The sequence below is a fragment of the Porites lutea genome, chromosome 11, assembly GCF_958299795.1.
Source record: "Porites lutea chromosome 11, jaPorLute2.1, whole genome shotgun sequence".
NCBI classification, from domain to species: Eukaryota; Metazoa; Cnidaria; class Anthozoa; order Scleractinia; family Poritidae; genus Porites; species Porites lutea.
Genome location: NC_133211.1, coordinates 22,033,112 through 22,043,873, shown reverse-complemented (window position 1 = coordinate 22,043,873; position 10,762 = coordinate 22,033,112). Strand labels below are relative to the sequence as shown.

Genomic DNA, 10,762 nt, shown 5'->3' with positions numbered 1-10,762 from the left:
ATGAACTAATCGGCCGTGACACCAGGCTCCTTAAGCGAAACCCTTATAATAAGTACGGATTTATTTTTACCTCTGATTTTCCTTTCACAAAACCACAATTCATGAGTCATTCCGAAGAGAGGAATGATATTGTAGGTGTAAGGTGTTTTTTTCTCGAGATTAGGGTTTTCTAAAGGAAAATGTGGCAGCATAATCAGAGTGCGTCTTCGTGGTTTTCATTGTGACTGCCCTCTTGTTTATAATAATAAAAATAATAATGGAAACTTGATTTATTTGTGTTTTTGAATGTACAATTGTCAATCTCGCTACGTATAGCCAATTTACAAATGCTGCTTGAGAATGAGTCATTAAAAAAAAGAACAAAAGAGAACAAAAGAAAATAAAATCAAAATTGCATTTAAGTCTGTGCTATCCCAATTCCTATTGATAATAATAACAATAACAATTACTTGAACACTAGAAATGTTCCTTTAGTTGTACCTTTTTTGAAGGTTCACAGTTACGTGCCTTACTCCATGCTAACGTTAGAATTTACTTCGTGTTACACGGCTGTAAGTGCTCCTTGTAATATTATATACAATTCTGCGTTGTGTTCTATTGAAATCCCTTTAGAACCGATATCTGCTTTAAACCTTACAAGTGGCTACTCAGTTTATCTGAAAAGTGAATGTAATGACATCCTTAAGAAAAACGTCAGTGAAAGTTCGTTATTTTTTCCGTTATTTTATTATAAAAAGCATGATCCAAACCAAAATTGGTATTCAAACTCCGGACAGCAAGAATGAGGTGTGTTGTTCGAGGAATCGTCATTCTTCTAGTTCTTTCTGTTGTAAGGGCAGAAACGACGCCTGAAGAGAATGTTGCCTCGGATGAAAATCTTATAAAACAGGTCAACAATGCTGAAGACGTTATTGAAAATCCTGCAACAGATGGCAAGGAAGACAATGCATTTTCTATTGACGAGGACGAAGGTAGGAGGTTATACCTTTCTGGTAAAATTTGACCACGTCTTTGTTTTGTTTTTTCTTACGCCTTGTGCGATTGTTTGTTAACTCAGTCTCGCGCTCTTTACAGTCTTTTAGCAGATCTTTGAAAACGTATGAGCAAGAAATAGTAATTCACCTTTAATTATTCTTTAAATCGACTTTGTTTCGTGTCATCTGGGCTCGTTAAATGTAAAGAGATTTCTCTCGATCTTTAACTTTGACTGATTATTTTGTTACATACGAGCTAAAAGAGCCATTTAGTGATGGAGTAAATTGTTATTGTTGTTGTTGCTGCTGTTTTTGTTTGTTTCTTTTTTCACATTAAAGTCTCCTTTGGCAAGAGCAAATTCTGTTTTTGCTAACTCAAGAAAAATCACGTAGATCCAGTCTTACTATGTTACCCACAAATTATGAAGACAAATATTTATTTAGTTACTTGGCGATGTATACCGCGGCCTTTTCCGTATTTAACTCACTGACACATTGCGTTCTTTTTCCTTTATTGCCAGATGCAACTTTATGTCAGGCCTTGGTATCTAAAATAGAGGCTTAGCAAGATATTTTATTCATATCGGTTACGTAAGAAGTTTTAACTATATCAAACCAAAAGCTAAAAAAAGTCAGTAAAAAACAAATAAGGTGGAAAAAAATATTATGAAAGAAAAAAATGTAACCTGTAACAGCACATTTATCAGTAAACGTAAAAATAATTAACTTTCCATTAATGCTCAGTTCTTTCAGGCATTTACCTTCATTAATTAATTTATTTATAATAATTGTCTATGATGATTATTTCTTTTTTCTTCACTATTCAGAAACGAACGATGAAGAGAGGGAATCACAACAAGATCCTGAAGACGAAGAAGCTGAGACTCCGGAGGTTAACGCTGACACGCTGATAGGTATGTCAAATGCCTTCTTTTTTTTAGCTTGGGAATCGGCCTTCTAACATTAATAATAATGATGGAAAGTTGAAAAAGTAGCCAGACCATTTTTAAAAAATAAAACATGTCTCATTCAAGTGATGGCAAGTGATTTTAGATTTCTTTGCAACAATACATAGTTTGTGTTATTTTGTCAAAACCTTGTTCAAATTTCGTAACTAATCATTCTAAAAATATATAGGAAATTTCAACATTAATGATGCAAACTTGTATATTTTGTCAAATTTTGATTTTGCACTTTATCAAATTTCGTAACTTATCATTCTATTTTTCACAGGAAATTTAAACTTCGGATTAGCTCTCGTTATTACAACTTTGCAATTATTGTGTCTGTTATTTGAAATGACGTTAAGTAAAAATTGAAGATCGTCATTTGAAAATTTAAAGGATTCAAGAAGAAAAAATTATCTACTGGTTGATTAGCTTGTTTTTTTTTCTGTAATTATTTTTATTTTACAACTACCGACTAGTTAACAATCATTATAATTATTAAGTTATATCATTCGCTTTTACATTGCGATGTCGTTCGAAATTGGGCCGAAAAACTGAAGAATGCCTCATTGCTTGCTTCAATATAACAGGCCACTTAATCAAAGGTTACTCAAAATATAGTGGTTTCAAAGTGTTAGTATAAAGTGATTGTTAAGAAGGTTAGTGAATTTCTTTGTAATGTTTCATGTAAAGGTCAGTACTTAAAAGAAGCTCTGCTTTTACGCTTGGCCTAATTTGAATTTTAATAAGTTTCCTCTTTATTTAATCAAACAATAAAGACGAGGAAGCACAACAAGATCCTGTGGAGGCTGAAGAAGAAGACTCTGAAGATGAAGATGCACCGGAAGAAGATGAAGAAGAAGTGGCTGAGGAGGAAAACGCTGACCTTGCTGTGGAAAACAACCCACTAACAGGTACTTTCTATTTTAAGTCAGTTCTCGATCCGTCTGGTAAATTAATTGCAGTTTTAAAATAAATTGAAAACACGCACTGCAGGACTTTTTTGAAAGTCTACTATTCCAGCTAATTCTTTTGGTTTTATCTTTAAGATAGCTCGCACTAGTTTCCTCTTGTAGGGAGTCCATCGCGCGCGCATCCCACTCCACCTTGTACGCACGAGATAAACAAAACAAATATGGCGTCGCGCAGCTACTTTGAAATAAGTTTATTCTTGCGTAAGGTTACTTTTGGCTTGTTTTAAATTCGCGTTTATCCTTATTTAACTGTTATTTCCAAGAAAACAATAATTCTTACGCTTAATTCGTAAGTTTCAAATAGATGTGCACTACGATTGATCGTGACGGGAATTAGAAGGGCAATAACTCTCTAAACACTAGCACAACTACAAAAACAGTGAACTAGAATGCAACCACAGTTAACCGCAATAAATCTCCCTGGCTACATTTAGTCGTCTAGATCATGTTTACCCCAAAGCTACTGCGTAGCGTCCTCACAATTTCTAGAGACGAAGAAAACTGCCTTGCTTCGTCTATACCACATCACTTTGTCTCCGATGATGAAAAGTGAGTCCAGAAGGCGATGTTTCAAGTCACTCTGAAACTGTAACCCAAATCGTTCTATTCTCGCAAGTGTACACGAAATAGTTGGCGTTAGTCAAGACAGGGCAGATTTTACAATCACGAAAACTCGCTTGGGAATTTGTGAGATCTCAAAGCATTTTACAAGAAAACAAGTCGGTTGACCCCCATTTATACTTTGTTAGAGTTGAAAGGAAACGTCATAGAAAAAAAGAAATATGTATATATATATATACGGAAGGAAATTTCCATTGCGTATAACAAATCTAATTTCCAAATTTTCAAAAAATGGAATTCGCTTTAAATCATTATGCATTTTTCGTTTGTAATGCCAAAAGCTATCGTCCAAAATAAAAGGGATGAGTCACCGGTTTAATTTTCTAGGTATCAGTGCTTAAGATACGTTGCCATGGTAACTACTAATGACCAAATAACAGTTGTTTTAAGTCAAGCACACATTATATTCTAACTCTACAAAAGTGCTGCTATGGCTTGGGCTTGTTTTTTTGCTCTATCCTTCTAAGGTTAAAACCGTCAACAATAAGACGAAAACCGCTGATACGAGCAATCTGACTTTAATGCAAGAACCATTGATAGGGGTCTAAACATTAAAGAGGTTCTACTGTATAATTCATCATAATGAAATTTAAGTTTCCTGTCTCACTCAAAAGTCAGTATTGAACGGGAGCTGCCCTTTAATATTTTCCCTTTTTGTTCAAATATCTAGAAACAAACGAAAAAAGTGACCTAGTTTTTTCAACTAGCTATATGTTTATCATGTATCATAATTTCCTTACATGCTATAAATAAAAGGACTAACAAATTAGAAATCGAAACCTAATCTCTTATTGTCTGTCCATCAGACGGTGAAGACAGTGAAAATGAAGAAACTGAGGAGGACAACAACCAACTGACAGGTATTTAAAAAGTTCTTAGTGGAATTCAAATTATTAATTGAATCATATATATTAAATTGTACTTCCCTAATTTTCTGATAAGTAAAAGAATCGACAAATCATAAATCTGAATAAGGGACTCTTTACATAAGCCCGATTGAACGGGCTGGCCCGGTTAGTACGGTAACCAGGATGAATTTCGCCTTGGGTTCATATGAGAAATTTCACCCCGTTTCCGATTTGAAAAGAGGCCAAAGTTCCTGTGGACGACTGAGTTCTGGCGCTCAATTTGAGAAACAAAGCAAACATGGCGAAACACAAAAATTATAACTTTTGCGCCATCATAGCTTCAGTAACTCTTAAAGCTGTATCACTGCAGTTAAATGGGATGCTTATGATGTGGAAAATATAGCAGGCAATGCAAGACGATGCCACCCGGGCCGGGCTAAAGTGTTCATATGGCAAAATTTTCAGCACGCTTACCAAGATCCCAGTTGGAAAGACCGAGATCTCGGGAACCGAGCCAGTCCGCCCTCTCATATGTTACATTTTGAAAAGTTTCTACCCTTACTAAAAGGGTACAAGAGAAGTTTAATATTATGGGATAGATATGCAAATGGCTGCTGATCTGAGGGCCATTGACATCATCTAACATGGCGGATTTTTAAGGTTTTTGCACTATATTTTTTCGGTTTGTTTAGTGAAGAACAGTAGCCATCGAAGTTGACAAGAAGTAGATAATAGAACACAAAAATAAATAATAGGTATACTTCTTCCCATTTAAGTTACAAGCCATAATTCTTTAGCTAAAATATGCACTTAAACCACACCTCACTTGGCATTAAATATATCTTATATCAAATGAGCCGATTTTCACCAAATTAACAGTAAATGTGTCTCATATATAAACGAACCGCTACTGAAATGGACAAGTGCCCAGATAAAATCCTCTTGATACATGAAAAAAAAAAAAAAAAAAAAAAAACGAGTAGGGGATGGATACTCTTTGTAAGTCCCAGCGTTAATTTATAACGAATCTTTTTAGAACCAGAGGGTGAGAGCAATGGCGAGGATGAAACTACAGATGAAGAGGCTGAAGACGAAAAGGTTCAAGAAGGTGATGGCGATGAAGATAATGATGAAGCCGAAGATGAAACCGCGGATTTTGACGAAGTGGATGAAGTATCTGATGATTTAGAAGCTGAGGATGAAAGTTCGAACGATGAAAAATCCAATGCTGATAACAAAGACGATGAAGATGAAGAGTCTGAAGACGAAGAAGAAAGAAAAGTCGACGAAGCTGAAGACGAAAACACTGAGTTCGAAGAACCCGACGATGTAGAAGCTCAAGCTGAAGAAGTTAAAGAAGAAGATATCAAGAATGAGGGAGGCCAGGATGAAGAAACGAATGATCAAGAAAACATAGCCTCTGAAGAGGAACGAGCCATTGAAGCTTCTGATGAACGCAGTCTTATTACAGGTAAGAGTAGACTCAGTTCATGCTGTGTATAAAGCATATATTTTTCAGCGAGTGGTTTGAACCTAGGAGTCATGTCATGCGAAGGTGGAACATCAACGTGCGGTTGAGGGTTGTCTTGAATAGGACTGTTATTGAAAATAACTGACTTTTTGACAACCTGTGCGGTAGTCTTCTTCACTCTGGCTCTGACGATGACCACTACACAGGTCGTCGAAACGTCAGTCACGGCTCAAAAAAAGTCTTAGCATTTAGTACTACACCTCCCGGTGACTTATTCCAGTGACCTATGGTATATATTCCAGTGCCTTACGGCATATATTTTTTAGGTAATTTTTGTGCTCTAAGTCCAAGGTCTTTATCGATGGTTTCACGGGTGGGGTTGGGGGGGGGGGGGGGGGGAGTTGAGTGGTAGTTATAGTTTAATTGTTTGGTGTTTCCATTATATTCTAGAATCGCCGAAAGGCGACTTTAACTAGGCTGCCATAAAACTGTACAGCCGCCTCCTCCCCTCCGAAAAAAAATCCCACTTCTCCGATTTTTTCTGAGGGAGGGGAGGCTGTACACAGGTTACCGCCGACCACTGCGTGACATAGAATCGCACGTAAGAGTGAAACATAAACTCATTTGAACATTGTACCCTTTGCAAGACTTTCGTAATTATGTAATGTTATCGCTTAGGTTAAGCGAGAGATCGAGACGCGAGAGAGCCTGGGAAATCTGTGACCGTAAATCTTTTAAAGCAAATCTGTAGACGACAATATCGAGAGCCGGTGATTATCTGTCAGAAACCCGTTCACGACAACCTATAGTATGTCTGCGTTTTAACATGGTCTCTTTTTGGGGTCAAAAAAAACCTTGGGCCACGCCCAGATCGGTCTCCTTTAGGGGTTTATTTCAAAATTTCCGACGAGCATCCCTACCCCATTCATATCCGGAACCCCACCCCTGGGGAGAAGCACAACCCTCGATCACGCAAAAAAAAATTAATGATACATATACAAACAAAAGCAAAAAGTCTGGGCCAAATTGAAAACAAAGTGTAAGCTCTAGGATGCTAGCTAAGTCAACAAACTTTGTACTCTATTTCTCTCAAGTTGGTATTTGAAGCTCCCGGTGGAGCTTTGCGTTCTCAAATCTTCGCCATTTATTTGCCCTTCCGCCAATGAGGCTATGAGATGAACTTGATTATTCCGGATATCACAATCATCCAATAATTGTTTATAATCAACAGAAAGTATAAGAGTGAAAAAGAGACATCTTCATACCTTAAAACGCTACTAAAACCTTCATGAGTCACAAAATGCATATGCATAAAATTATTTTAACCTTTCCTAGAATCCAGTGAAAACAACGATGAGGATTTTCTTGAAGAAAATGCCCCGGCGGTCACGGGCTGTGGATATTACAATCGATACACACACAAGTGCTGCTACGGAAGCGTCATCTTTAAGAGTGCCAAATGCGCTCGTCTAAAATGCGGCAGCTGGTACTATAACCCAGTGACCCACAAATGTTGTTTCGGAAACGTCATCTACAAGAGTGCCAGCTGCGTTCGTTTGACATGCGGCAGTTGGTACTATAGCCCACTGACCCACAAGTGCTGTTTTGGAAGTCTCATCTACAAGAATGCCAAATGCATTCGTTTGAGTTGCGGCAGTTGGTACTATAACCCACTGAATCAAAAATGCTGTTTTGGAAGTGTTAGCTACAAGAGTTCCAAATGCATTCGTCTGAGCTGCGGTAGTTGGTTCTATAGTCCGAAGACTCAAAAATGCTGTTACGGAGCTGTCATCGACAGGAGCGCCAAATGCATTCAGCCTAAATGTGGACATTTGTACTACAGCCCACTGACCAAAAAATGCTGTTACGGAACTGTCATCGACAAAAGTGCCAGTTGCGTTCAGCCTAAATGTGGCGACTTCTATTACAACCCGCTGAAACAAAAATGCTGTTATGGAAGCGTCATCTTCAAGAGTGCCAAATGCTTCCGTCTGAGATGCGGCAGTTGGTACTATAAACCACTGACCCAAAAATGCTGTTACGGATCCGTCGTCCCCAAAGGAGCCAAATGCGTTCGTCTAAGATGCGGTAGCTGGTACTACAACCCACTTTCCCAAAAATGCTGTTACGGAGCTGTCACCTTCAAGAGTGCCAAATGCGTCCGTCGGACATGCGGCAGTTGGTACTACAATCCAGTGTCTCAAAAATGCTGTTACGGAGCTGTCATCGACAAGAGTTCCAAATGCGTTCTGCCGAAATGTGGCCGTGTGTACTACAACCCACTGACCCACAAATGCTGTTACGGAGCTGCTGTCCTTAAAAGTGCCAAATGCATTCTACCTTCATGTGGCCATTATTACTACAACCCACTGACTCAGAAATGCTGTTACGGAAAAGTCATCCAGAAGAGTGCCAAATGCGCTCGTCTAAGTTGCGGCAGCTGGCACTATAATCCGCAAACACACCAATGCTGTCACGGAACTGTCACCTACAAGAAAACCAAGTGTGTTCGTCTCAAATGCGGCAGTTGGTACTATAATCCACAAACTCACAAATGCTGTCATGGAAGTGTCATCTACAAGAAAACCAAGTGCGTTCGTCAGCAATGTGGCAGCTGGTACTATAATCCACTGACCGACAAATGCTGTTTCGGTAGTGTCTTCTACAAGGGTGCAAAATGCGTTCGTCTGAGATGCGGTAGTTGGTACTACAACCCACTGACCCACAAATGCTGTCATGGAAGTGTTATCTACAAGAGTGCCAAATGCGTTCGTCAGCAATGTGGCCGCTACTACTACAGCCAATTGACACACAAATGCTGTCATGGAAATGTCGTCTATAAGAGTACCAAATGTATTAGTCTGAAATGTGGCCATTCTTACTACACCCCACTGACCCACAAATGCTGTCATGGAAGAGTCATCTACAAGAGTGCCAAATGCATTAGTCTGAAATGTGGCCGCTACTACTACAGCCCACTGAGGCAGAAATGCTGTTATGGAAAAGTCATCCTTAAGAGTGCCAAATGCATTAGTCTGAAATGTGGCCGCTACTACTACAGCCCACTGAGGCAGAAATGCTGTTATGGAAAAGTCATCCTTAAGAGTGCCAAATGCATTAGTCTGAAATGTGGCCGCTACTACTACAGCCCACTGAGCCAGAAATGCTGTCATGGAAAAGTCATCTACAAGAGTGCCAAATGCATTAGTCTGAAATGTGGCCGCTACTACTACAGCCCACTGAGGCAGAAATGCTGTTATGGAAAAGTCATCCTTAAGAGTGCCAAATGCATTAGTCTGAAATGTGGCCGCTACTACTACAGCCCACTGAGGCAGAAATGCTGTTATGGAAAAGTCATCCTTAAGAGTGCCAAATGCATTAGTCTGAAATGTGGCCGCTACTACTACAGCCCACTGAGGCAGAAATGCTGTTATGGAAAAGTCATCCTTAAGAGTGCCAAATGCATTAGTCTGAAATGTGGCCGCTACTACTACAGCCCACTGAGGCAGAAATGCTGTTATGGAAAAGTCATCCTTAAGAGTGCCAAATGCATTAGTCTGAAATGTGGCCGCTACTACTACAGCCCACTGAGGCAGAAATGCTGTTATGGAAACGTCATCCTTAAGAGTGCCAAATGCATTAGTCTGAAATGTGGCCGCTACTACTACAGCCCACTGAGGCAGAAATGCTGTTATGGAAAAGTCATCCTCAAGAGTGCCAAATGCCTTCGTCTGAAATGTGGTTATTCGTACTACAGCCCACTGACGCAGAAGTGTTGCCACTACCCTACACGTGTTGTTTCCAAGTCTGCCTCATGTAGCTACGGTCGCTGACAGAGAAATATGGCCGAAAGAAAGTGCTTTAAGGCAACACATGGAGAAGGAACTTGCATCAAGTTTATCAGTTAAGCTTTTTTATTAGACTCATAAATTTATGAAGAAATATCGTAAGGTCGCTTTTCTTTAACTTAAAAGTGTGGAAAAATACAAATTGAGGCACAACAGAAACTAACAAGGAGGTGAAATGTCTAATTCGCGTTTAAGATTTTAAGTAGTGCTAAGTTCTGTATTTAAAGAGAATACTATGGTTGTTGTTGAACGGATCGGTGATTTCACGATTTCTCTTCTTTTTTTCCAATATTCGACAGCACCAGTTTATAACTACAAAGAAAGCTACACCTGTTTGTCCTGACTCGTCCCTAGTCGTCTCTTATTATTTGGAAGCGGTCAACGAACAGTCGCGGGAGATTGTTACCGTATCTTAGGGAAATGGCAGATGGGAAGGAGAGAGGGTAAGGACCCTTCCCTTCTTCCTTCTTCCCATCTCCTCCGCACGCAAGTTTCACGCGCTTTTCTCGTTAAACCAACGAGGGGACGAGTTAGCTGTTCCGGCCTCACCTTGTGGGCTTCTGGTCTTGATTGAAAGCATAATCCTCAAGAAAAAAGGAATTATAATGTTTAGCATATAATGTTGCGCTGTTAAAAAATAAAAAGATAATATTATGACTTTGTTGTTTTGATTTTCTAGAGAATGGGTAACAATGGGTAATAACTATTAGAAAGGCAGAGGCGTGAGCTATCGTACGCGCATTAATTTAAATGATATTTTTAAGGGGTACTTGCTGTTGATGTTTCGGGATGTCTATGTTTCCCACATATTTGTCTATCTGCGGCCGATGATCTATTTAGCTTAGCTCTGAACAACCTGTCACCGTATCTACACCCAAACCTTTTTTTAATAAATATTATAATTTCATTGTCCATGGATTTTTAGAAAACATACACGAGATGAAACGTGGGATAAACCGCTTTTATTTTTTTACGTGTATTATAGATATCCATACACAAAATTAGACGCAGATCCATAGTAAAAAGCTTTTTTTTTTCTTGACTCCTGCTCAAAAGATATAACGACTAGAGATCAGGGA

At 38.9% G+C, this 10,762-nt stretch overlaps 1 protein-coding gene across 1 annotated transcript; it reads left to right on the top strand.

Moving 5' to 3' along the window:
• Positions 1 to 781: 781 nt before the first annotated feature.
• Positions 782 to 10,340, top strand: LOC140953329 (uncharacterized). Its single transcript, XM_073402820.1, has 6 exons — positions 782 to 978; positions 1,728 to 1,888; positions 2,701 to 2,835; positions 4,323 to 4,376; positions 5,401 to 5,835; positions 7,171 to 10,340. Exons 1-6 carry the CDS (start codon positions 782 to 784, stop codon positions 9,666 to 9,668), a joined length of 3,480 nt encoding a protein of 1,159 aa, XP_073258921.1. The 3' UTR covers positions 9,669 to 10,340.
• The last annotated feature ends 422 nt before the right edge of the window (positions 10,341 to 10,762 follow it).

Coding starts and splice junctions, on each gene's coding strand:
- LOC140953329 (XM_073402820.1), top strand. CDS start 782: ATGAGGTGTGTTGTTCGAGGAATCGTCATTCTTCTAGTTCTTTCTGTT. Junction 1,889..2,700: donor TAACGCTGACACGCTGATAG/GTATGTCAAATG, acceptor CAAACAATAAAG/ACGAGGAAGCACAACAAGAT. Junction 2,836..4,322: donor GGAAAACAACCCACTAACAG/GTACTTTCTATT, acceptor TCTGTCCATCAG/ACGGTGAAGACAGTGAAAAT.